Source organism: Erythrolamprus reginae, chromosome 3 (genome assembly GCF_031021105.1).
Source record: "Erythrolamprus reginae isolate rEryReg1 chromosome 3, rEryReg1.hap1, whole genome shotgun sequence".
NCBI lineage: Eukaryota > Metazoa > Chordata > Lepidosauria > Squamata > Dipsadidae > Erythrolamprus > Erythrolamprus reginae.
In genome coordinates, this window is record NC_091952.1 from 222,447,180 (window position 1) to 222,474,513 (window position 27,334).

Consider the following 27,334-nt stretch of genomic DNA (forward strand, 5'->3'; position numbering starts at 1 on the left):
TCCATTGCTGACCTCACCTATTCCTAAGAGGTCAGTAAGGGCCGTGCATAAGTGCACCAGAGTGCCTTCCGTCTCCTGTCCTAATTTTTCTCTGTTTCTAGTATCATGTATATAAACATTATCTTTGCATACTACCAATAAGTACTGTACTTGACAACATAAGTTAATAAAATAAAATAAACAAAACTATACAATAGGTCCTAGCTGTTCAGCTAGAATGATTTTTTTATTTGTTTTATCAAGTACATATTGGTGGTATACAAAGATCATATTTGTATACACTGCTCAAAAAAATAAAGGGAAGACTAAAAGAGCACATCCTAGATCTGAATGAAATATTCTCATTAAATAGTTTGTTCTATACAAAGTTGTGCTGACATGTGAAATTGATAGTATCCGAAGATTTTTATTAATATTGTTTCTTCATTGCTTATTCGACCCCTATGACAATCATTAAGTGCTGTACCTCATGATTCTTGACAAATGTATCTTTTTCTTTTATGTGCCCCGAGAGCATATGCACCAAGACAAATTCCTTGTGTGTCCTATCACACTCGGCCAATAAAATTCTATTCTATTCTATTCTGATTATCAATCAATGTGGACAATTTGATTTCACCGAAGTTTCATTTGCTTGGAGTTATATTGTGTTGTTTAAGTGTTCCCTTTTTTTATTTATTTTGAGCAGTATACATTATACTAGTAAAAAAAGAAACGTTAGGACAGGGGACGGAAGGCACTCTGGCGCACACACCCCTTTAATGATGGGGAATTGTAATTGCAGAAAGTTCCAGCGTTGCCAATTGGGAGAAAATTTCATTTACAACACAAGTAGGAGGCGGGGGGGGGGGGGGGAGTAAGCAGGGGCGGCGAGACAGATCCTTCGGGCCTTGGGGAGCTTGCTAAGGCGGGTTGCGAACGTTTCCTCCTCGAAGCAAACAAACCTTTTCCCGTCCCGTCTCCCCCTGCACCTTCCCTACACAAAACTTTGTCTCCCAGCAACTGCGAGGCAGCGTCACTTCCTCCTCCCCCACCCACAGCAAGCAAGCCTGGCGAGGCCCGGAGCTGCTCCATTGAGGGCCAGCTGTGCTCGCTGGGCGGCAGTGGGGGGGAAAGACAGAGGAGGCCGCCCGTGAGGGCCACGTGGGGCCGCCGCCGCCGCTGCTGCCGGGGAAACCCCACTGGCTGAGGCAGGCTTGGAGCGATGCAGCATGGCCGCGGCGGCGTTGGCCGAGGCGGTTTCTAGCAGCGGCGGGAGCCTGGACGGCAGCGGCAACAGCGGCAACAGCAGCCGGCACGAGAAGAGCCTGGGGCTCCTCACCACCAAGTTTGTCTCGCTGCTGCAGGAAGCCAAGGACGGCGTGCTGGACCTGAAGGCGGTGAGCTGCGGCGGAGGAGAGGCTGGAGAGGGGCAGTAAAGGGGGTCTGAGAGTTCAAGCGGGGAAGAAGCCTCCTTTCCCCACGGGAGCCTTTTTTCCCTGCCCTGTTTGGAGCAGCAGCTTCCTTACCTGGGTTCTGCAAGGAGAAAGGACTGGAAATAGCGGGGAAGGGTAACACTCCTGTGTTTCCCATACTGCCCGTTCCCCTTTCTTCACTCTTAACAAAGGTTAAAACAAACATAGAAACAGAAGATTGACGGCAGAAAAAGACCTCATGGTCTATCTAGTCTGCCCTTATACTATTTCCTGTATTTTATCCTAGGATGGATATATGTTTATCCCATTCAGGTACTGTGGATTTACCAACCAGGTCTGCTGGAAGTTTGTTCCAAGGATCTACTACTCTTTCTAACAACAACAACAACAAGTAAATAAGGAAATGACCTGCATAATTACCACACCAAATGCACCAGAAAGAAAGTGTTGAGGTTAGGGCTTCCTGGCCGCCATAATATCTATTTTATTTTTGGAATACTGTGTTCAGTTCTGGAGACCTCACCTACAAAAAATTATTGATAAAATTGAACGGGTTCAAAGGTGGGCTACAAAAAATGGTGGAAGGTCTTAAGCATAAAACTAATCAGGAAAGACTTAAATCTGTATAGTCTGGAGGACAGAAGGGAAAGGGGGGACATGATTGAAACATTTAAGTATGTTGAAGGGCTAAATAAGGTTCAGGAGGGGGAAGTGTTTTTAATATGAAAGTGAACACAAGAACAAGGAGATACAATCTGAGGTTAGTTGGGGGAAAGATCAAAAGCAACATGAGAAAATATGATTTTACTGAAAGAGTAGTAGATGCTTGGAACAACCTTCCAGCAGACATAGTTGGTAAATCCACAGTAACTGAATTTAAACATGCTTGGTATAAACATATCCATCCTAAGATAAAAAACAGGAAATAATATAAGAGCAGACTAAATGGACCATGAGGTCTTTTTCTGCCTCCATCTTCTAAAACCACCTTGTACAAGTGGGTTGTGGAGAAGGCTTCCTGATTTACACCTGTATTAAATCACATCACCATTTTCTGAGGCAAAGCCATCCTTTTCAAATGCTCATTTTTTTTGTCCAAAGTCCTTCCTTCCTTTAGTCCCTTTTCACATGTACAAACAAGCATGAGAGATTAGAAGTTAGCCTGCTATAAAGTTTCTGGCCATAAGGCATATAATAACTTTGCTGTAGGCTGAGTAGGTATTTTCACTTTGGCCTTTCTTCCTGTCTATAAATCACCCATTCTGTGAGTGGGGAATTAAGATGCCAATGCCACACTTCTCTGAAAGCTTGTGCCCATATTCAAGATAAATATGGTAAGAGTTGTAAGGGTTGTTATGCTATTAACTCTCCCTGGGTAAAACAGTGGAACAATGGGTGTTCCTTTGTTCCTGAGAAAAACCTGCAGGTAAGATTGTGGCCTAAACATTTGTGGCTTTTATCAAGAAATAAATTTGGCTGAATGCAGCAGAATTTATTTTCAAATTAAAGTAATCCACTTCTGCTTGAACCATCTCTTGATTTCTAGTCTGATGTCAATCTCTACATCAAATTGATTCTTGATGAAGTAGATTTAATGTTAAAGGGTAAAATTGCTTTCAGGGTACATGCCAGGCACAAACTAGGATTGATAGCAGCTTAGTCTTGATTACATCCTGCCTAAGAAATGAATAACCTGTGGTTCCTACCACCTGCTTTTAAAATCAGGATTGCTGAAAACTAACATTCGCCATTTTGAATTGGAGTACTGCAATATAGTTTCCTAAATAGGTATGTCATAGTTAAAATACAAAGATCACTACATTTTAGTCATAGTTTTAATTATTAGATTTGTACATATATTGTTTTATATTGTATGTTGTGAGCTGCTCCGGGTCTATGTTGTTGTTGTTGTTGTTGTTGTAGTAATAATAATAATAATAATAATAATAATAATAATAATAATAATAACAACAACAACAACAACAATAATAATAATAATAATAATACATCCTCATTCCAATTTTCATAAAACCCTGTCCTTTTCTCCAGCCTTAATTGTAAGTGTGGGTTTGGCCATCAAAATGTCAATTATTATTCAAGGGTAAGCCTAGCCCTAGACACTTGCTTAATAGTAGATCATTTTTATATGCTAGAGAGCTTCTCTATGTTGTTAATATTGCTTTCTTTTTTTCCTTTTTCCATTCAGTTGTGCCCAATTTTCAGACACTGCTTGGACAAGTTCCTGTAATTTTATTGGCAAATTTTTTCAGAAGTAGTTTGCCATTGCATCCTTTCTAGGGGTGAAAAAAAAAGACTGGTCCGCTGGCTTTGTGCCCAAGTTTGGACTAGAATGCAGTGTCTCTCGGTTTCTAACCGGATACCTTAATCACTACACCAATTTGGCTGTCAGTTTACACAAGATATAAAGCAAGTTGAACCTCAGATCAATTTTTATTCAAACAAATAACATGATTTAGATAAATGGATGGGTATAGTTAGGTGTTGAGAAACTTTTGTCATTGTATATTGTTTTTGTCATTGCTGTGAGCCGCCCTGAGTCTACGGAGAGGGGCGGCATATAAATCTAATAAATAAATAAATAAATAAATTTAAACTTTCCCAAACAATATATCAGGGATGGAATTACCTGTCTTTGCAACAGTGACTTGCCATTTTCTGTTCTTTTCCAGCCCTCTTCTTAGATGAAAATGATACATTATTCTTCTGAGTCCTCTTCAAGAGGGTTCCACCATCTTTTTGACTCTTCCGCTCCCTCTCATCCACTGGCCTCATGCATGGCTAACTCCAAAAGAATTCCTTTCCACGTGGGGAGTTCCATAGGCATGTTTTCAGGAGGTCACTTGTACAGGCATTTTGTTTGATTGCCCCTGTTCCACAGGCAGGGAGGGTGGTCCGAGGCCTCTAATTGTGCATCTGTCCCCTTGGAAGGTTGTGATTAATATTCCCTAGGAGGCTTGTACAAATGCACTGCAGCTGCCTAATGAGCCTCTCCTTTTGCCCTTCATCTCTCTATGCATTGTTCTTTTTTCTCCTTTCTCTTCCCAGGCTGCTGATACATTGGCTGTACGGCAGAAAAGACGGATCTATGACATCACCAATGTTTTGGAAGGGATAGATCTTATTGAAAAAAAGTCAAAAAACAGTATCCAGTGGAAGTAAGAGAAGTTTATGTATACAGTGTTCACTCGATTTTCGCGGGTTCGAACTTTGCGAAAAGTCTATACCACGGTTTTTCAAAAATATTAATTTAAAAATACTTCGCAGTTTTCCCCCCGATACCACGGTTTTTCCCACCCGATGACATCATATGTCATCGCCAAACTTTCGTCCACCTTTAATAAATATTTTTTAAATAAACTTTAATAAACAAACATGGTGAGTAATAATCTAAATGGTTGCCAAGGGAATGGGAAATTGTAATTTAGGGGTTTAAAGTGTTAAGGGAAGGCTTGTGATACTGTTCATAGCCAAAAATAGTGTATTTACTTCCGCATCTCTACTTTGCGGAAATTCGACTTTCGCGGGCAGTCTCAGAACGCATCCCCCACGAAAATTGAGGAAACACTGTACTTGTATATGCACACTGAAAATTTGAAGGGTAACTTTCTTCCATGAATGTGATAAATATACAACTTTTAAAAGGATTTGAATTTATTTTGTGTTGTATATTTTATTTACTGGGAGACTTCCAAGCTATGCTTTACAGACAAACTCAAGCAGTTTAAAGAGTTACAACAGATACTTTTACTTTATCTTGTAAAACATAACAATATGTAAATATCCTGACCAATCAGGATAAAATACTCAGCAATGCAAATTAACCAAAGTCCTATGAATCGGTATGGAGTTCAGGTGATTTTAAAACCTACAAGACTGGACATCCACCATAAGTCACCTCAAACCATGAGATCGGCAAGAAATAAATTATGATTATATCCAAATAAAAATAAATAAATGAACAGAAAAAGAATCTATAATAATGGAGGGTGTCCTATTTCACCTTTCCCCAATGCACAGCTTGAAAGACTGAAAATCTGCCGCTTTTTATCTAGTTATTGTCACTTCATAATGTCAACACTTTTTTTCTTGAAGAGGTGTAGGGGCTGGTTGTAATACAAAGGAGGTCATCGAGAGACTGAGATACCTCGAAGCGGAAATTGAAGAGCTAGAAATAAAAGAAAAGGAACTGGATCAGCAAAAACTGTGGTTACAACAAAGTATAAAAAATGTTAAGGAAGATTCCATCAATAAATGATATCCTTTGATATGTAGTATAATTTGTTACAATAGGACAAGCCTTCCCCTGGGCCCTTCTGTATCTTTAACATTGACTCTAGAGACTAGAGATGAGATTGGGGCAGAAGACAGGAGAACTGGAACAGGATGCCCCAGCTCACAAGTACATTTCTGTTCCTATTGCACTGCCTGTGTATTAATTGCTATTTTTCTTTCTTTCTTTCTTTCTTTCTTTCTTTCTTTCTTTCTTTCTTTCTCTCTCTCTCTCTCTCTCTCTCTCTCTCTCTCTCTCTCCCCCCCTCCCTCTCTCTCTCTCTCTTTCTCTCTCTCTCTCTTTCATCTTCCTTTCTCCCTTGGTCCTCCCTTTCTTTTCTTTCTGTCTTTCTTCTGCAGTAGAAAGTAACCTCTCTCAAGGCAAATATCTTGTGACAGCAGCTAAAATTCCAAATTACCCACCAACTCCCAAGATGGGGGATTCCTAACATAAACTTTATGGCTTATAAAACTGTTCCACATGTGCAGGTATATCTGGTTGAAAGAGAGTGAGGGCGTCCCTGAATTGAATGCACATGAGAAACATCCATGCCTTTTCCAAACTTATTTATTTCTTTAATTTTCACTCTTCTCGGTGACGAGAGAAGGAAGAAAGTACTCTGCCCAATGCTTGGCTACTTTACTGGCAAGGCTTGGAGACCATCCGGCACGCCTGTTTGCCAGCTTTCCAGGCGGCTCCATTTTCTCTTTGCCCCACCAAGGTCCCTGCCAGATCGGAGGCCAGCAGTTCCTGGAAGCTAGTGGAACTCCGTAGGTGTGCACCCCAATGCTTCCCAGCCTGTGAAGGTCTTGGAGCCGAAGCCGGCAAGGCAAGAGGGGCAACAGTGACAGCAGTGGCCCGGCAGAGGTGCATCCCCTGTCATATGTCATCCTGGAGCATGGTCTCCGGGCTGGTGGCGGTCTTGGTAGAGCATAGAGAAAGTGGCACTGCCTAGAGAGCTGGTGGATGGGCATGCTGGGCAGTCTCCAAGCCTTGCCAGAAAGTTAAGCCGAGTGCTGTTTGAGCCCACATACTCCCCCCCCCCTCTGTCCCCTGGAAATTTCGCGGAAAGTGGCAGGCAGAGCTGAGCAGAGTGAAGCTGCCAGTGCAGCAGTACCCGGCAAGGGAGGCCGGGTGGGGAGGTGCTGCCAATTGTCTCATGGTGCTGTGCTATTTGGATGGCCTGGAAGAAGCGCGGTTGAGCGGAGCCAGGGCAACATAGCTTATTGTGCCTTCTCTTGCCCCCTCTCCATCCTGGAGAGCGGGACATCCCCCCACCATTCTTCTGTACAAACTGCCTGGCCCATTTCTGCGAGAGCAGAGCCCTACAGGACAATTTAAAGATGGGAGGGGGATGTTGTAGAAAGGGCTGCCTTCCACCTGTGTTACCTGTTAAAAACTCATCACTTTCAGTCTGGTAGTTCTCAAAGTCATATTAAAATGAAAAAAACAAATTCATTATTTTTGAATGATGCAATTTCACTCGTGGGTGATGAATGCCACACAGAATATTTGAACTACTAGTTATGTCTCTTTTAAAGTATCATTAACTATATGTAATCAATTTATTTTGAACAATTCCTTGACAAGACCCACTTTTTCATATATCACCCATGAAGACATTTGTGACTGCTTCAGTGGTAAGAGAAAAGATTTAAGTCTGCAAATTATCTTTACTTCTGGAGACACACAAGCGGTGTGATCAGTGTTAATTTAAGCATATAGCAATTGTTTTTCAGAGATGTTGCCTCATGAAATCCTCAGGAGCCTTTTATTTAATAACAGATCTGCTACGCACAGTGCAGTGTGCTATCAATTTGTACTGTAATATATAATCTGCTCTGTATCCTTAATTCCGTTTTAGAGAGTAGAACACAATAGGATTTCTGCCTAAAAATCAGAGCAGTACAAAACAGCACCCAGATGGGACAGTAAATGAAACTTGAAGAACACAAAGAAAAGTAAAATGGCCAATGTAGAATCAACTGTCTTCTCGTTAAAGCACGTGGTTCACAGAGTTGTTGTCATGTCTTATTTGCTATTGTGCATTAAAACATGGCTTTTCAGACTGAACTGAGATTCAACTGAGACAATGCATATAAAAATAGAAACAAATGCATTCAATTAAGATTTGACTGTTTCTCCATAAACAGGAGATACACTGCTAGCAATTCAAGCACCTTCTGGTACACAGTTAGAAGTTCCTGTGCCACATGTGGTATGTAGAAATAACCATTCTGATTTAACTAGAATGGGGAATTTATCCATTGTACAAAGCACATAATTTAAAATTGTTATCTGTTTTGTATCAGTTTTATAAAGCTGGACCGTTATTGGTTAGTCTCACAAATTGTTTTAAAAGATGCAGTGTTCAGTAATTCAGTTATCCATCTATCGTGTTTTTTGGAGTACAAGATGCCTCTGAGTTTTGGGGGAGGAAAACAAGGAGGAAAATAAATCTGTCTCTGCCTCACAGCAGTGTACCTACCAGCAAACAGTACAGATGATATGTACTGTTTGCTGTGTATTTCTGTGCATGTGTGTCTGATCCATAGAAATAGCAAAGAATTGGAGAAATGTACATTATGGCAGTATATTAAGTTTTCTTAAATGTAGTTACACAAACTCCTCCCAATTATTTAAATAGATCTCCAAACAAGACTAAGTCAAGGTTTAACTCAGCTGCCTTAATCTTAATACTAAACAGGACACTGTTACATTTCAGATTATACTTTTATAGATCTTTAAAATTGATGTGGCTTTATTATCGGGTTGGGGCTTATTATTTTGGGGGTGTAGTAGGCAGCGAGTATGGGACTGGATGTACCATTGCCACCACTTCTCCATGTTCTTGGCGTGGCTGAGTGGCTGGCCCGCTGCCACCACCTTGTGGAGCAGGACTCTGCAAGGCTTGTTGGGCCATTGCATGCAAGAACCGCAGGACTGCCATAAGCTTCATCATACCGGCACAGCTGTTATTTTCATACGGCTGTGTTGTTATGTTGAACCTCACGGTAGTGCTGCCGTTCGTCCATGCAATGGCACAATAAGCCTTGCAGAGTCCTGCTCTTCCAGGCAGTGGTGGTGGCATGACGAATCTCACCGAGACTCGTTTCTGGTAGGTAGGACATGTTGGACCGCGAGATGCGTATTATACCTGGGACTTGTAGCTCTGTTGTGTTCCTGGTGTTATCCATGGAAGTCCATTGTAGAAGAAAACTTCTCACGAGATAGAGATCTTTGATTGAATTAGCGACACTTTTTCTTTTACAATGGGCTTCCCTGGACACAACCCTGAACGTGATGGGGCTACAAATCCCAAGTAGGACACACATCTCATAGTGGGATGCAATTTGGGGATGGCAGGTGGGGTGGCGTGAGGTGGGCCGCAAGACATGCATTCTATCTGACACTTGTAACTCCGTTGTGTTCCTCGGAGAGAGAGAGAGACAAAGAGCAAATGAGAGGCAGGTGCTCCAGAGGCCGGGCTTAGCTCCTCTGGGCTCTGCCTCCGGCAGCATTTTGAAATGCAGTCCTGCCTGTTAGGTAGGAGAGGCAAGGCAGGGATCAAGGCTCTGGAGCCGCTGCAGCAGGAGGGGATCAGAGCCTCGGGCTCCCATCCCCCATCTCACAGCGACGTGGAGAGACGCAAAAGTTCCCTTCTATTTGCCTGCCCCAGAATCCGCTTCCCTGCACCTCTATCTCGGTGGGCGACTCTGGAAAGGCTCTGTAGTAGGGCCCTCCTACCGCCTCGTGCCGCTGGGCATGAGTTAACACCAAACATTTCTTCCCACTGGGCGAGTTGCTGCTATTGCTTCCGCTGACTTTTCCAAGGAACAAATGAGAGCCACCGGGCGAGAACGTGGCTGCCTCTTGCCCCCGAACAGGCTCAGCCCGGGTGTGGGGGGCATATCCCCCCTTTTCCCCAGAAAATACTTGGCAAGTTTTATTTGGGGGGTGGCTTATTTTAGCGCATATCTAAAAAGCCTGATTGGCCTTGTTATGGGGGCATGTATTATTTTTGGGGAAACAAGGTACTTGTTTGCAACATTTTACTCCATTAAGCTGCTAAAAAAGTATATGTTGTGTAAAGAAAATTTTATTAACAAATGCCAATTCCATATTGAACAAAATGAGGTATTATTAACTAAAGAAAGAAAGCATGTTAGCAAACTGATTCCCTACCGCTGCAGTTCAAAACTTTCATTTATAATTTTGAATGGAATTAGTTTTAACTGACTTGATTAGTATTTCTGTTTTCATATAAAGCATGTTAAGATTTTCATTTTACTTTACCGCCCTCTCTCAAGGGACAAAAGAAATACCAGATCAATTTGAAGAGCAGTCTGGGCCCTATCCAGGTATTGCTCATTAACAAAGAGTCCAGTTCTTCCAAACCAGTCGTTTTCCCAGTACCTCCACCAGATGATCTCCTACAGTCTACAGTTCCACTGACTTCCCCTAAACCAAATACAGATCCCCAGAAATTACAAGAGTCTTCAGACCTTAATCAAAAGCAATCCCTTCCACAGACTCTAGTGACAGATATACCAACAGGTGGGTAGAGAGACTTTTCCTTCCCAGAAATTTTCCAGAAAACCTGATACCACTGTTATTTAGATTTTGTTTCTTTACTGTTTTCTCAAGGGACGTGGTCATATCCTGTATACATTTTTAGACTGACTAAGTTATTTACAGACTAGATTTTTGAAAGTTATATTTGTGTCCTATCCTAAGTAAAGGATTAGGATGATCATCTTGTAAAAATAATATATTGGCTAAAAAAAGAACTCTAAGCCAATACTATTAGAAAATATATTTTAATTCTCAGTGCTTGTGGAGAGTAGTGGCGGATGTGTTAGGATGCTGGGCTGATGATTGGCAGACTTGTGTTTGAGATCTAGTTACTGCCATGGGATGGGGTGAGCTCCCATCAATCACTCCAGCTCCTGCTGACCCAGCAGTTCAAAAGCAGGTGACTGTGAGTAGATTATTATTATTATTATTATTATTATTATTATTATTATTATTATTATTAATTAGATTTGTATGCCGTCCCTCTCCGTAGACTCGGGGCGGCTCACAACACAATAAAAACAGTTCCTGACAAATCTAATAATTTACAATTTAAAATTTAAAATAGTTAAAAAAACCAATTTTTAAGCAGACATACCTACAAACATACCATACATAAATTATATAGGCCCGGGGGAGATATCTCAGTTCCTCCATGCCTGACGACAAAGGTGGGTTTTAAGGAGTTTGCGAAAGGCAAGGAAGGTAGGGGCAGTTCTAATCTCTGGGGGGAGCTGGTTCCAGAGAGTCGGGGCCGCCACAGAGAAGGCTCTTCTCCTGTGGCCCGCCAACCGACATTGTTTAGTTGACGGGACCCAGAGAAGGCCCACTCTGTGGGACCTAATCGGTTGCTGGGATTCGTGCAGCAGAAGGCGGTCTCGGAGATATTCTGGTCCAATGCCATGAAGGGCTTTATAGGTCATAACCAACACTTTGAATTGTGACCAGAAATTGATCGGCAACCAATGCAGACTGCGGAGTGTTAGTGTAACATGGGCATACCTGGGGAAGCCCATGACTGCTCTCGCAGCTGCATTCTGCACGATCTGAAGTTTCCGAACACTTTTCAAAGGTAGCCCCATGTAGAGAGCATTACAGTAGTCGAACCTCGAGGTGATGAGGGCATGAGTGACTGTGAGCAGTGAGTCCCGGTCCAAATAGGGCCGCAACTGGTGCACCAGGCGAACCTGGGCAAACGCCCCCCTCGCCACAGCTGAAAGATGGTTCTCTAATGTGAGCTGTGGATCGAGGAGGACGCCCAAGTTGCGGACCCTCTCTGAGGGGGTCAATAATTCCCCTCCCCAGGGTGATGGACGGACAGATGGAATTGTCCTTGGGAGGCAAAACCCACAGCCACTCCGTCTTATCCGGGTTGAGCTTGAGTCTGTTGACACCCATCCAGGCCCCAACAGCCTCCAGGCACCGGCACATCACTTCCACTGCTTCGTTGATAATAGGTAGATAGATAATAGGTACTACTTCAGTGGACAGCTTAACAAGGTCTCAATGGTTTTCTCATTATAAAAACTGTATTGAGTCACCTCAGGCTGTAAATCATGTTTATGTTTTGAGTGCAAGAATATCTTCATTTATGAGTAATTTAAGCATGGTATTCTATTTGATCTGCACCAATATATAATGAGACTATTTCTAATTACCCATGGCTTTGCCTTCTATCCAAGTTGATATACTGTAGTTTCTAATTTTAGAATTAATGACCTTAAACCAGACTTTCACATTTGTTTTAAAATTCCAATTTGTTCTGAACAAAATGTGAAAAATAGCTAACTAGAAATGTAATTTGATTGTTGTCCATCAAGAAAATAACAAAATGGGTCTGCATAAATGAAAAGCTTGTGATACTAAATATGTTCTCTGCCTTAAATTTATAAAACAATAAAGGTGGAAAATAATTAAACATTTTGATGTCTAATTAGTTACTTATGTACTAGCTAGTATGAAAGAATTTGCTTTTCTCTATAATCGTGTCTTCTTATACTGATACTAGTAATCATGAGGTGGCATGGATCACAATATATATACATATAAAAATTTAAACAACACCCCACAACTTGCAAAAATGCCAAATTTGGTGGGATTTTAGTTTTCGACTGAAATAATATGGGAGATGCTGAAATCTTTCAGGATTTCATAAACTATTGAGATATTTTAGTGGATTATTGTACATCTTACAGAATTGCTTTCCATGAGATGAACAGTCATATAGATTAATTTTTTAAAAAATAGAGGTGATCAACCTGTGCTATTTTTCAATTTTGTTTATTGCATTGAACTATCACGTTGGATTTTAACTTTAAAAATTTCCAATACTCTAGATATCACTTTACAAGGAAGCCCAGCTCCTGAAACACTGTGTGCCAGTATTCCAGATTCTGTGTTGTATGATAGCCTTGTAACCGAAACCACGCCTAGCTCAACAATCCTCCCTTCTTCCTTCCTTCCACTGGATGTCAATAGTATTCTAAAGTCGAACACATTTGACATAGCAAAGATGGATGAACCTGGAGGTAAAGATCATCTTACATTTATTTATTGATTTGTTTTTTTAAAAAATCTTGTCTTTATTGTTTATAAATAACTCCAGGTGACAAGGATACCTACCGTGTTTTCCCCAAAATAAGACACTGTCTTATATTAATTTTTGCTCCAAAAGTTGTGCTACGTCTTATTTTCGGGGGGTGCCTTATATTCCTCAAATAAGACAAATTCACAGGCAGAAAAGCTGACACCCCCAAAGAAAGTGTACCGTACGGTACACTGATTACGGTACGGTACCTGTCAGTGTGGCACCCACACAGACAAAGGACGGCACTTATATGGTACAACAGTATACTCCCACTATTGCAGCTTCCGGCCACCAGAGGAACTACAGTCTACGCACTGTAGTGGAGACTGTAATGGCGGTGAGACAGCAGCAGACTGTGTCTGCTGTACTGGATGGTACAAAGCGATGGAAGGGGCCAGCAGGGGACGCCACATTATTACGGTACTGCTATGAACAGCTTTGAATGGTACCGTATGTTTTTCCACCGTACCGTATGTAAACTTGACTACGCCTTATTTTCGGGGGGTGCCTTATATTAGCAAATTCTGCAAAACCTCTGACATGCCTTACTTTCGAGGTACGTCTTATTTTCGGGGAAACAGGGTAATATTCCTTCCTCCTATTTTCCCCCACAACAGTTCTGTGAAATAAATTAGGCTGAAAGAGAGTAACTAACCCAAGATCACTTGGAACTAGTAGGCTATCTGCTGGTTTTTAGTCTGCTGCCTTAACCACAAAAAATCAAATTAAATCAATCTAATTGATTAATGTTAATTGGGAAGTATCCAGAAATCCAAAACTTGAAAAGAATGAGTTGTACTTTTCTTGTTTGGTAAAATGCTTAGCTACTTTATTTTTTATTTTTTTAAATATAAGTCTTATAATTGACTTTACTTCTGGGGTCAAGCCTTTTCACCGTAACTATTTTATAATCACTGCATATGGTACTGAGACAAAAGTCCACAGGTGACTAGACATAGCCAATTTCTTGAATCTACAGTGCAATATATTACATCTGATAGATAATTCTTACTGCCAATATCTGTTCGACCAGCTTTTCCTTTATAACTCTAGAGAGATACCCAGCTGCTGTAGTGGCCCAGATAAAAACACAAATGCTTGCCCTCATCCTGGAAGCAATAAAATTGAAGAACTTCTATCTGTTCATTTCAGCAACATCCTGGTTTCCGCTTTGCTCCAAATCTTTTATTATGCTTCATAGATAAATCTTTGGAAAGGGAAGTAAAGAAAGAGAAGATTGTGGCTAAGAGTGGAACCTTCCTTTTTTTAGGTTGACCCTGTAACTAGATAGATATAGTATGAAGCAAATAGTGTTATAAATAATCTTAATACTCATTTGTTGGAATCAACTGACATTTTAAAAAAATATACCTCTTGCACACCTTATACCCACAATTTTTGAAAATATTTATAAGGCTGTAAGGATTGCCAATATCCCTGACACATTTTGGATAATGTACTTCTCAAAATCTCTGTGTGCTTTATAACAATGATCTAAAGAAGGTTTTGATTGTCTCCTAGTTTATGCTTCTGGTTGCTGGCCAAGGGCTTAGTTTTTCCTAGTGTGCTCTTCATAACTGCCATGTGGTTAGATTTTTTTTTAAAAAAAAATCCTGATCCTTGTAACTTGAGATCACAGTATTGGGTGTGGCACAGCTTTGTGTTCATTTCACAAGAGCAGCTTAAATGAAATATTAGAAGTCCAAAAGAAAGTTTTGAAGAAACTAATTGAAGCTAGATTACCTGGGTACTGCATTTTATTAGAAAAAGAGCAAAATATTGTAACTTTCTTTGATTCATTAAATTTATATCCTATATGCTGAGGCAGGTTATCTTTTTGAGTGAAAAATGCTTTGTGGAGGTTTGAAAGTTAATTAAGTTTGTTTAATAAAATGTGTGTTAGATTTGCTGGACTCAATATACTATTTTATATTTTCACTTTTTTGGCATTGCAGTAGAAATTAGGGGCGGTTAAATGAGATATTTTTTATTTTGCTTAGGCATTTTGGTTTGCCATTTCTGCATATGCATAGTTGTGAATTTCTCTTTGTCAACAGGTGTTATTAGCGATGATATCATTGACGAACTGATGTCCTCTGATGGTAAGTTTCTTATATTGTAAAATTTGAAGATATAAAGTTACACTTTACAAGTTTGCACAAGTGTTGGTTTATGATTCCATTTTTGAATGGATGTGCACCAGTAAAAATCAGAATCTCATTCATTGATGTAAAAAGATTTGGCCATTGAATTTTCTGCTTAATTAGTGGCATCTATATTTATTACTTCTATTACATTTGGGAGGAAGTACTTATAGCCCAACCAACCTTCTGTAGGTCATTAACAGGGTGTGAATTAGTAGCACACCTCTCAGCAGTATATAGAAACACTATGCTGACAGTCATCAGTAGCCATTGTCCTTGAACCAACTCTAGTCAGATCCACAAAGACTTTAAAATTATCTCTTTTAAAAGAACAACCAAAGCAGATTCCTGCTGGAGCAGACCCCTGCTCCATCCAGCCCAGTGGTCAATTAACTGTAAATGGAAGCCCGTTAGTCTTCCAGCAAAAGGCTTTCATAGGCAATCATACTTCCACCAAGGCTAATATCCTCTGATCTTCATTGACTTTCATGAATTAGCCCAATAGTTTTTGAAGCCAGCCAGGCTGTAGCCAACACATCTTTTTACAGAAAGCCATTTATCACTTTGACAGTACATCCATTGTGCTGAACATCATGTCACACCGTCGAGTATGTGACACTAAAGTTAACAAGCAAAACAATACTTGCGGAAAGCTAGTATTTGTTTTTGAAACATTATTTACACTTCAAATAAATCTGAGTCTGGGGCTTAGGATGTTCCACCTTAGGCTTCCTCCCTGCCCTGTTATGCCTTGGTCTACTTACCTGTTCTGAAGATTGACTTCCTAAAATGCAATGCAATTCAAAGCCTTCCTGCAGCAGCTGCTTTACATCATACTGGAAACTATCCCCATTCTTGCAATTTCTGTAAAAGGTGTGATTTTCTTCTCAAGGCTATAGGATCCAGTGGGATGGAAAGCAGGCCTATGGCCTGTGGGGATCCGGTTGGGTGAGAAGCCGTGCATGAGGTGCCTCAGAAGTTGGGGGACGCACCAAGAGGCCCAGCATAGGCATATGTGATTTGTGGGGGAGCTGCAATGGTTTCCTGGAACTTTGCTGTCCCCTGCCACTTGTTTTGCTTAACAACTGCAATGGGGAGAGCTGGGATGGTAATTGTTGAGCAAGGCAATTATATGAGTGCCTTGCTTAACCACAATTCAAGACTCAGTTGTGGTGGTAAGTTGAGGACTACCAATAGTAGATTTTTACACAGAATACTCCTGGTGAAAACAGGAGGCAAGCAACTTTCTAGGAGAAAAGAGAATGTGGTAAAGACTTATTATCTAGCAAGATAATTCCACTTGGTCAAAATACCACTGCTGAAAAGTCTCTGCTTACTTACAGAAGACTGCCTCATTCAAATCTTATGGTTCAAATTAAATAATTTAATAGATGAAATTGTACTTTTACATCAGTACTAAGATACACCGAGCCCTGGTAGCGTGGTGGTTAGAATGCAGTAGTGTAGGCTATCTCACTGCTCACTCCAGGACTTCAGTCCTGAATGGCTGAAGGTTGATTCAGTCTTCCATTCTTCCGAGGTTGCTAAAATGAGGACCCAGATTGTTGGGGGCAATATGCTGACTCTGTAAACCACTTAAGAGTAGGCTGTAAAGGACTGAAACAGTATAAAGTCTAAATGCTATTGCTATACAGTGATCCCCCGCTCGTTGCGAGGGTTCCGTTCCAGGAGCCCCCGCAACGAGCGGGTTTTCGCGAAGTAGCGATGCGGAAGTAAAAACACCGTCTGCGCATGTGCAGACGGTGTTTTTACTCCCACAGCGCTAGCGAGGAGCCGAAGATTGGGGGCGGGGCGGCTGTTTGCCGCCGGCATGGAGGGCTTCCTAGCAGCCCCCCAAACCCGGGTTGGGGGTCCGGGGGGCGCTGGCTCTCGGCGCTTTTGAGCTGAGTCCGGAAGCGAATTCGCTTCCGGACTCAGCTCAAAACCGGCGATACCAAGCGGCAAGGAACGGCTTGTCTCAGCGCTTTCGAGCTGACAGCTCGAAAGCGCCGAGACAAGCCGTTCCTTGCCGCTTGCTATCGGCGCTTTTGAGCTGTCCGGAAGCGAATTCGCTTCCGGACTCAGCTCAAAACCGGCGATACCAAGCGGCAAGGAACGGCTTGTCTCGGCGCTTTCGAGCTGACAGCTCGAAAGCGCCGAGACAAGCCGTTCCTTGCCGCTTGCTATCGGCGCTTTTGAGCTGTCCGGAAGCGAATTCGCTTCCGGACTCAGCTCAAAACCGGCGATACCAAGCGGCAAGGAACGGCTTGTCTCGGCGCTTTCGAGCTGACAGCTCGAAAGCGCCGAGACAAGCCGTTCCTTGCCGCTTGCTATCGGCGGTTTTGAGCTGAGTCCGGAAGCGAATTCGCTTCCGGACAGCTCAAAACCGGCGAGAATGAACGGCGTGGGCGGGTGAAGGGCGGGCGGCAGCGAGGAGTTTGCGTGGGCGGTGGGGAAACTCCTCGCTGACGCCAGCAAGAGGGGGAAGACCCAGGGAAGCCGCTGCCATCTACGCATGCGTGCCCGGCACGCATGCGTAGATGGTATTTTTGACTTCCGGGTTGAAAAATAGCGAAGTACCCTGTTCGCAATGGTTGGGGACGCAATAAACGGGGGATCACTGTACTCATTTTTTAAATACCAAGCTGTATTTTGGAGAAGGGTGAAAACGAAAACAGCTGTTACTTTAACATAGTCAGAATCGAAGCCAAAATTTTCATATTGCCCAAATTTAAACAACAATTCCATATTTTGGGGTAAACTAAAGTAAGGGATTTAATAACCTTTAACACCCGTTCAAACAGGGTAATTCAGTTCAATGTCGAAGTACATATTTTTGTTTGTTTTCCTATTTTTCCATCCATTATATAAAATTTTGAATAAGTCAGAAATTTATTCTGTCTACAACAAAGTAATGTAATTTTATTTAATGTGCAAAATCATTTTATCTTACATTTTTAATAGGTTTTCAAAGAAACTTTATTTAGACAGTTCACTTTAAATTAGAATTTCAGCTAGTAAGTATAGACCAATCTCTGTTGATAAATAATTTGACTCTTAGCTATGCAAAGACACTAAAAGGTGAATATTTTTTTTAAAAAATCTTGGAATTTTTCTTCAATTGCTTGACTACTGCCATTCTGGGGAGGATTAATTTTCCAATTCATTATATAAAATCCAGATATTCCTTCCAACATTATTGTATATACTTAGGCAAATAGATTTCCAGTGTTGAAAGATGTGTAATTCATTCTGTATTTCTGGAATAAAAAAAGACAAAGGAAAACCATTTTTATATAAAAATATCCAAATCTCATTCTTACTATTACAGTGATCCCTCGAGTTTCGCGTCCTCGAGCATCGCGAAAGGGCTATATCGCGAGTTTTCAACCCGGAAGTAAACTCCACCATCTGCGCATGCGTGCCCTTCCACGCATGCGTAGATGGTGGAGTTTCCCCGCCGGGCAGAGGCTTCCCTGGGTCTTGCCCCGGTAAGACCCCAGCGGCGGCGCGAGCAACGGCGTGGGCTGGCGGGCGGCACGCGCGCGGGAAACCCCCGCTCCGCTTCCCAGCTGGGAAGCGGAGCCGGCAACAGCGTGGGCGGGCGGGCAGCGCACGCGAGCTTGGGGACACCCCACCTCCGCTTCCCAGCTGGGAAGCGGAGCTAGGGTGTCCCCACCGCGCGCGCGTTGCTGGGGAAAGCGCGCGCGCTTGGAGACACCCCACCTCCGCTTCCCAGCTGGGAAGCGGAGCTAGGGTGTCCCCACCCACGCGCGCGTTGCTGGGGAAAGCGCGCGCGCTTGGGGACACCCCACCTCTGCTTCCCAGCTGGGAAGCGGAGCTAGGGCGTCCCCACGCGCGCGCGCGTTGCTGGGGAAAGCGCGCGCGCTTGGGGACACCCCACCTCCGCTTCCCAGCTGGGAAGCGGAGCTGGGGTGTCCCCAAGCGCGCGCGCACCTCAGGCGCGAGCAACGGGGTGGGCGGGCGAAGGGTGGGCGGCAGTGGAAGTAAAAACACCATCTGCGCATGCGCAGATGGTGTTTTTACTTCCGCACCGCTACTTCGCTAAAAATCGATCATCGCGTGGGGTCCTGGAACGGAACCCTCGCGATGATCGAGGGATCACTGTAATTCGAACGTTATGCTTAAAAACCACATTTTAAAATAACAGGTTAAAACCTATGAAAAATAGAAAGTCATTCCTTAATGCTTTGTATTATGAAGCATTTGGTTGGAAGTTACTATGAAATATCTAAAAATCCCTGTTGCAGAGAAATAAGCCTTTGGAGGTCTAGCCAAACTTCAGGTTCCTCCTTTACTGGTTCCTTAAATTCTGCCTATAGATAATACTGGCTAAATAATTTAGCATAGCTATTTCTTTAGATACTTGGTAAAAAAGTACAGTGGTACCTCGGTTCTTGACCACAATTCGTTCCAGAAGTGTGGTCGAGAACCGATTTGGTTGAGTACTGAATTAATTTATCTCATAGGAAATAATGGAAATGGATTTAATTGGTTCCCAGCCCCTGTTGACTCGCTGGGAACCAATTAAATCTATTTTCTTTACTTCCTATGGGATAAATGTTACCGCCGGGGGCGGCTGCAATCCCAGAAGCTTCAGGGGGCTCCTATCCTCAGTGCTTCGTCTTATTACATGTAAGCAGCTGCACCAACTTCCTCCTTCCCGGCGGCGGCAACGGCGGCGGCTTCCCTTTGAGTAGCAACAGCGCCGGGAACGTCACGTAATGAAGGGAAGCTGCTGGAGTGGTGGCAACTGCTGAGACGGCTCCGGCGGTTTCCCTTCATCACGTGACATTCCCGGCGCTGTTGCTACTCGAAGGGAAGCCGCCGCCTTTGCCACCGCCGGGAAGGAGAAAGTTGGTGCAGCTGCTTACAGGTAATAAGACGAAGCACTGAGGAAAGGAGCTCCTCAGCCTCCTGAAGCTGCTGGGATTGCAGCCGCCCCTGGCGGTAACATTTCGGATAATAAACAAAATTTTCTGTGGCTGTTTGGTATCCAAATTTTTGTTCCGAAATGTACAAAAACCAAAGCATTCGAGAACCGAGGTACCACTGTATCTAATTTGTACAATGTACAAGTACAACTGCCTTGTAAAGGTATTTATGTACTGTGAAAAATCATCTGTTTTGTCTGAATTTAAAATTAAAAAATTAGAATTGAAACAACTCAATAGCAGTATGCATTAACCACAGGAAATTTGTGCACTATTGCATTTTTTGGAGTGTAAGATGCACCCTTTTTCCAACCAAAAGAGGGTGAAAATTTAGGTGCATCTTATACACTGAATGTAGCCATGCCCAGCCTCTCAAAAGGAGGTTTCAGAGGCTGAAAACAGAGGCTGGACGGGGCTACAACGGAGATTTCAGAGGCTGGAAAAAAGCCTCTGAAATGGAGGTTTCACAGGCTGGTAAAGTAAGGCACAGAGCTCACAACCAACGAACCTGTTGCCAAAGTTCACCTCTGGGAACAGCTGATTGAGGGTATTCAAGGAGGCCACCCCCATCCCAAATCAGCTTTTCTCTAATTTTCCTCCCAAAAAATTAAGGTGCGTCTTATACTCTGGTGTGGTCTTATACTCTGAAAAATACAGTAGGCATCTTATGCTGAGTATTTTTAAGAAAAGGAAGAGATATACAAAAAGGAAGTAAGGAAAAATGCATTTGATAGTAGAATAATATACCAGTGATAAACATCTTTACCCTAGCTTTTCTTTAAGTATAACCTTACATATTAATTTAATGTTTTTCTACCATTGACATTCCCCTTATTGTTTAGCAATGATTATATCTGTATTCTGCATGCAGAATGTCATATTGTATTTAACTCATTTGGTTTCTGAGTTATTTCTCACCATTTATAAATAAGATTCTCTGAATCTTGTGGGGGTTTTTAGGTCTGTCAAGTCTGTGAACTCTGTTTAATTACTTGCTAGAAAGGCATATAAACAACATAAGTATTCCAGGAGCTAGGAATTATTAATATTATTATTATTATTTATTAATTAATTAGATTTGTATGCCGCCCCTCTCCGAAGACTAGGAATACTTATGAAAGCTAGGAATACTAGCTTTGAACCACTAATATTGGAATATTAAATCTTCAAATTCTGGAATAAGGAGTAAGATTCGTTTTTTAAAGCCTGGGACTAGCTAATGGAACTACTGTATGTAGCATTAGTGGTGCTGGGACCTGAAAGAGAAGAGGAATATTCTCCACTTGCGCTCACACATATCATTGAATCAATATAATGATGCTTACGGTGCCTCAATTTTAACCAAGCATAATTTAAGATTCTGTCTTACAGTTTTTCCTCTACTACGGCTGTCTCCAACACATGGAGATGACTACAGCTTCAACCTGGATGATAATGAAGGAGTCTGTGATCTCTTCGACGTTCAGATCTTGAACTACTAGATTTGATGCAACCAGATTTCCTTATCTACCTCTAACTATGTAATACAGTAGATGCAGTTTTATAATTGAAGTATTTAAAATAATGAATGGAAAACTCCATGACTGACCAATGCTGGGCATATGTTTTTTTAAAAACTCTTTATTGTGAACAGTTTCTAAATGTAATGAATTGCAGAGTAGATACTCAAAGAACTATTAGAGTATCTCAGTACAGTCACCCTGTTCCCTGAAATAAGACCCTGTTTTACTTTACTTTTTTTTTTTGAACTCTTAAATAAGCGCTTGGCCTTATTGCGATGCAGCCAAAAGCCCAATTGGGTTTATTATCAAGGGATTATCTTATTTGGGGGGAAACAGGGTACTTATATGCCCCCCCTTTTTTTAAGGAACAGGAATTCCTAATTCTACTTTTTCTGCTTCCATTAGAGCTAGCAAATCTGGTCTCTTAGGAACTCCCTATAATCATTATGAAGTTTTGGCCATATGTTTCAAACTTCCACTGCCATTTGTAAAATAAATGATGATTTCTTAGGTTATTTTTCTCCCAGTTCTCTTGGGTGAACCCCAAAAACATTCTGTGGAGTGCCTTCTTTATTAGCACTTTAAATGTCTTTTCCCCCTTTTATTTCTCACATTCCTAGATTAAGGAAAGCACTATTTGTAGTTCAAATTAAAGAACACCAATACTTGTATATTAACAAGATTTTAAAAAAATAAAACTATACAAAAGATTGTGACATACCAAAAGATGTAATTTTCACATCGCTATGTTTTGTGCTACAACTGAGAAAATAAGCTTGCAGCAGCATCCACATTAACTTGTTTGTCTTCCTGAGACTTTGGAATCTGAAAAAAGGAAACACATGCACTTTGAAATATCTTGAGTACTAAAGATTTCATGATCCAATATGGGCTTTTCTTAAGGATACAATCATCAAAACAATTAATATATTTCAGAAGAAGCATTTCATGCTTATTAGGCTGCCTCTGCTCAGACTGCAGAAATGCATGCGGTAGATTTTTAAAAAAATACCAATTGATGGGAGTTGGGTGGGAAGACATTACAGTTTGCAGAAATACGTTTTAAAATATTGCTATGGCAAGATAGACTCCCTGAACATTATAAGAACATCACCAGACAATACAGTAATACCTCATGATACGAACTTAATTGGTGCAAGGAGGAGGTTCGTAAGACGAAAGGTTTGTAAGACGAAACATTGTTTCCCATAGGAAACAATGTAAAGTCAATTAATCCGTGCAACCAAAAAAACCCCCGCGTTCGGCTTCGGGAGACAGCTGCGAAGCGGCGCGGGTGTTTTAAAAGGTCGCAGCCGGCCTGGGGGGCTTGCCAGCACCCCCCCGAACCCCGAACCCGGAAGTTCGGCAAAAGTTCGGGGTTCGGGGGGGTGCTGGCAAGCCCCCCAGGCCGGCTGCGACCTTTTAAAACACCCGCACCGCTTCGCAGCTGTCTCCTGAAGCCGAACGCGAAAGCCGAACTTCCGCATTCGGCTTCGGGAGACAGCTGCGAAGCGGTGCGGGTGTTTTAAAAGGTCGCAGCCGGCCTGGGGGGCTTGCCAGCACCCCCCCGAACCCGGAAGTTCGGCAAAAGTTCGGGGTTCGGGGGGGTGCTGGCAAGCCCCCCAGGCTGGCTGCGACCTTTTAAAACACCCGCGCCGCTTCGCAGCTGTCTCCTGAAGCCGAACGCTAAAGCCGAACTTCCGCGTTCGGCTTCGGGAGACAGCTGCAAAGCGGTGCAGGTGTTTTAAAAGGTCGCAGCCGGCCTGGGGGGCTTCCCAGCAACCTCCCGAACCGAACCCGGGGTTCAGCAAAATTTTGCCTCTTCTTATGAACTTTGTTCGAGTTACGAACCGGCGTTTGGGAGGCTTCTGGGAAGCCCCGCCGTCCGGCTGTCACCTTTTAAAACAGCCGCGCGGCTTCCCAGCAGTCTCCGAACGCCGGTTCGTAACTCGAAAAAAGTTCGTAAGAAGAGGCAAAATTTTTCTGAACCCTGGGTTCGTATCACGAGTTGTTCGTAAGACGAGGGGTTCGTATCTTGAGGTACCACTGTATTTGCAATTGGGAAAATGTGTTTATCAAACCTAAGCATTAAGAGAATATTTCAGAATGATTTCCTTCCCTGCCTAAATAATAGGGATGACTTGTTCTAAGGTGCAACATATACATTTTAGCAAGGGTGTGGGGGCAAAACCATAGATAGAAGATGTAATATATCAAGACTTCAATGTCCCAGGAACAATATGATTGGCCAAATTTCCATTTTCTAGAAATTGGAAAGCTCAAAAAAACACTATACAAATTGCTCCCTATCCACTTTACTCAGACATAGGATCGAGACGTGTGTGAAGATTCACAGAATCTCTCCAAAAGGTGGTAGAATGTCTTTTACTTTTTTTTGGAGGGGGGAAGTGGGAAATGAATGCAGTAAACGTTACTCCTTCTGTCATTTTTGTTGGTTGACTATTTTTATCACAAAGGATCAGTCAGGTGTTTAAACCACCAGCCTTTGGTTAAATCGTCCCATCCCAAAAGATACACAGATCAGAATTTGTTTCCATATGAGCAACTCTTACCAGACGTTTCTTTGTAGAATCTGATGGAACAGTTTTGGATAGCACTTTCACATTTTTCTGTATTTCTGTAAATGCCTTATCTATCTTGTGAACTTTTTCACCATTCACTATATTTATCTTTGGGGGAAAAAAAGAAAAACAATTTTTTGTATCAAGACGAAACTGAAGCACAATAGTACAACTATAATTAATCTGTTTAATCTTCATTAATTTACAATAAATCATTGCAAAGGTTTAGGGCAGAAAGAAGCAAATCATCAAGATAAACATTCCCACATTTTTAGTTGTTTTATTTATTTATTTATTTTATTTATTCAATTTTTATGCCTCCCTTCTCCTTAGACTCAGGGCGGCTTACAACCTGTTAGCAATAGCACTTTTTAACAGAGCCAGCATATTGCCCCCACAATCCGGGTCCTCATTTTACCCACCTTGGAAGGATGGAAGGCTGAGTCAACCTTGAGCCGGTGATGAGATTTGTACCGCTGACCTTCAGATCTACAGTCAGCTTCAGTGGCCTGCAGTACAGCACTCTACCTGCTGCGCCACCCCAGCTCAGTTTTCTTTAGCAGAAAATTATTATTATTATTATTGAAAGCAATGAATAATGTATTTTATTCACTTTTGGAGCATTCCCATAGCCAGGGTTCTTGATGCATGGGATTTCAATTGTCAGAAATCCTACAAGAAACATTCCACCCAGGAAAGTGACTTTATATAGATATAGACCTGGGAACAAAGCTCATATAGCTAGATAACCAAAGTCATTAAAAAAAAAAACCAACTGCAATTTAATGTGTACAGCGCAGGCACAGATTTTTTAAAAAGCATCACAGAGTCATCTAGTTTACTTACCTTTTTTAGATTGGTTACCACTGGTTTTGTTTTACTTTTAGCCTTTAGTATTTTTTTATTGGCTATATGGAATACATTGGCCGGTTTCAATCCTTTTGCCTTATTCTTGCCCATGACCTAAAGTAAGTGAATACAGTACTTTAAAATTTTGTAATGATTAGTCAAACATTCAAGATAATTATATAAGTAACACCTATATCACTACTTGGAAGATAGTTTCTAGTATATTAATTATTGAATGAATTATTGAAGGGTACATTTTCAGCAGGAGACCTCTTCCATCAATTGCTTCTTGTGATCTATACTGTGCCTATGCATAATGAGGTTCCTTTTTCCTAACTCTGGGCAATGTGCTAGATCTTTTGTCATCTTTAATGATAATGCTGATATTGACTTTATTCACTAACATAACTAAAGAGACTTCCTTAATTAATTGTAGGAAAAACCCACAGGAAAGAAAATAGATGGGCCATATGGGCAGAACATTCTAAGATATTGGTACTTTTGCACCTTTTAACATGCAATAACATCATTTGGGCACATGACCAACATTCCCCTCTATTCATGCCATGCTTTCCAATGACTAAACAATAAAGTCACTTTTGTTGATCTTCCATCCATCAAACACAACCATGTCTTTGTGTTTTTCTCCACAAGAGGTGTGTGCTGGGTTTTTTAAAAAAGTAATTCAGAATTGGCATATCAAGTGGAGTGGTTAGGTCTTCCCTATCCCTATACTTCTTTGACCCTTTGTTTTCTGTGGTTGTGGGAGGGGCTTTAAAAATGGCTAAGTTAACATAGCAACTTATCAGCCTTCTGAATAATACAGAGTTGACTGGAAAAGATAACTCTCACTCTTCATGCTGACTGGCAACAACAGCACTGACGCAAATTACAAGCAGAGTGAATTAAGAGCCTGGATGTACTGAGACACACAACAGGCCACAATGTACAGTATAGATTCCAACCCCAAGGGTTGGCAGGTCCATTTGCCAAGAGTTGATCCCCAAATTAAATGAACAGGCCTATTTATTTATATAGTTGCTCATTATTTAAAACGTGCTAACTATAAAACAATATGAACATCTACCCCAGCGTATGAGTGAAGAATGATAGCAAGAATGTTGATGATTGGTTTTTTAAATATACTGTATAGGGATTTTGGGATACAATTTAAAGTTAGATTGGCATGTATTTTTAGTAGGGAGAATTTAAAGAGAATTTTAATATATTTCTTCAGGTTTTGTGTTTGTTTACTGTGAGCCGCCCTGAATCCCAGGAGAAGGGCGGCATATAAATCTAATAAATAAATACATAAATACAGTAATAGAAATCTTAATAATAACAATAACACAACAACTAAAATTGAACAGAGTTGGGAGGGACTTTGGAGATCTAGTCCAACTCCCTGTACATTTCAGACAAATGGTTGTCCAATCTCTTTTTAAAAACTTCTAGCATTGGATGGAGCACCCACAACCCCCTTCAGAGGAGGGTGAAATACAAATCTAATAAATAAATAAATAAACAAACAAACAAACTTCAAGTTTGTTTTTCCACTAATTGTTCTAACATAAAAATCAGCAGCAATGAACATTAAAACAGCAATGAGCATTATTTTCACACATTCCTGGAAAAATGAAGATATACTGCGAGATAAAGGAATAGTTAAGATGCTACATTGTGCAGAAATGGATGGACCGACATTGAAAATTAAGCAGAAAGAGGACTTAGAATATTATCAAACATAGAATTTTTTACCAATGGTTGGAAAAGAGGGGTGCGGAATAAGAATGCGATTTGTATTATTATGCAAATTAAATACCCAGGCGGTGATGTTTATAAAGCACTAAGAAATGTATTTAATAGAAAATAAATTTTAAAAAATAACAGTGCCCTCTTCATTCACAACCCATGTTGGCCCCGCCTTATTCCATCGCCAGGGTTTAAGGGCCCTTGGGAAGGATAGAAGACCTCGAGTGGGAAAGAGTTCCGCAGGGCTATTAGCCATACTGGCCCGAGTCAGCCCTCAGTATCTTCTGTGCAGTCAACCAATGCCACCCCGTTGCTATAAAGCGGGATTTGCGATTAAGCAAACTCACTTTTTATTCTGGTCCGAGGAGAAAGGGAGTCGCGAGCGAGAAAACCCCAAACGTGGGGAAACAATGTTCAAATCGGGTCCCCCTTAAACTTGAGCTCTTCTTCGACTTTAGAGGCGTACGCAAGACACCGCCCGGAAACCGGTTCACGTGTAGGCGAAGCGCCGATTCTTCAGATTTTGCTGAGAAATACTGCGCAACCGCGTACGTCATTCGAGCGCGACGGGTAGTTTCTCTTTTCTCTGCCCCCCCACGCGCCCGGTTTTTGACACTCTTCGGGAGTTTTGGCTCACTTCGGCGGGACGGGGTGACAGCAGTCCTCGGCCCCGGCTGCGAGC

The 27,334-nt window shown here is 41.8% G+C and overlaps 2 protein-coding genes across 2 annotated transcripts; one reads left to right on the forward strand and one right to left on the reverse strand.

Annotated features, from left to right (window-relative positions):
- The first annotated feature begins 763 nt into the window (after positions 1-763).
- On the forward strand, positions 764-22,195 carry E2F5 (E2F transcription factor 5). Its single transcript, XM_070747993.1, has 9 exons — positions 764-1,379; positions 4,482-4,591; positions 5,529-5,690; positions 7,303-7,346; positions 7,860-7,924; positions 10,017-10,263; positions 12,618-12,809; positions 14,926-14,970; positions 21,339-22,195. The coding sequence occupies exons 1-9, from the start codon at positions 1,212-1,214 to the stop codon at positions 21,446-21,448; spliced, it is 1,143 nt and encodes a 380-aa protein (XP_070604094.1). The 5' UTR covers positions 764-1,211; the 3' UTR covers positions 21,449-22,195.
- On the reverse strand, positions 17,904-27,334 carry RBIS (ribosomal biogenesis factor). The gene is made up of 5 exons (XM_070747994.1): positions 27,000-27,334; positions 24,898-25,014; positions 24,043-24,159; positions 22,191-22,294; positions 17,904-18,272 (listed from the first exon to the last, which is right to left on the reverse strand). Exons 2-4 carry the CDS (start codon positions 25,009-25,011, stop codon positions 22,226-22,228), a joined length of 300 nt encoding a protein of 99 aa, XP_070604095.1. The 5' UTR covers positions 25,012-25,014; positions 27,000-27,334; the 3' UTR covers positions 17,904-18,272; positions 22,191-22,225.

What these genes read in the sequence shown, in the direction of transcription:
- E2F5 (XM_070747993.1), top strand. Translation starts at nt 1,212, where the DNA reads ATGGCCGCGGCGGCGTTGGCCGAGGCGGTTTCTAGCAGCGGCGGGAGC. An exon ending in AAAAACAGTATCCAGTGGAA is followed by an intron (nt 4,592 to 5,528) that starts GTAAGAGAAGTT and finishes TTTTTCTTGAAG; the next exon opens with AGGTGTAGGGGCTGGTTGTA. An exon ending in AAAGATGGATGAACCTGGAG is followed by an intron (nt 12,810 to 14,925) that starts GTAAAGATCATC and finishes CTTTGTCAACAG; the next exon opens with GTGTTATTAGCGATGATATC.
- RBIS (XM_070747994.1), bottom strand. Translation starts at nt 25,011, where the DNA reads ATGGGCAAGAATAAGGCAAAAGGATTGAAACCGGCCAATGTATTCCAT. An exon ending in TGGTAACCAATCTAAAAAAG is followed by an intron (nt 24,160 to 24,897) that starts GTAAGTAAACTA and finishes TTTCCCCCAAAG; the next exon opens with ATAAATATAGTGAATGGTGA. An exon ending in ATTCTACAAAGAAACGTCTG is followed by an intron (nt 22,295 to 24,042) that starts GTAAGAGTTGCT and finishes TCCTTTTTTCAG; the next exon opens with ATTCCAAAGTCTCAGGAAGA.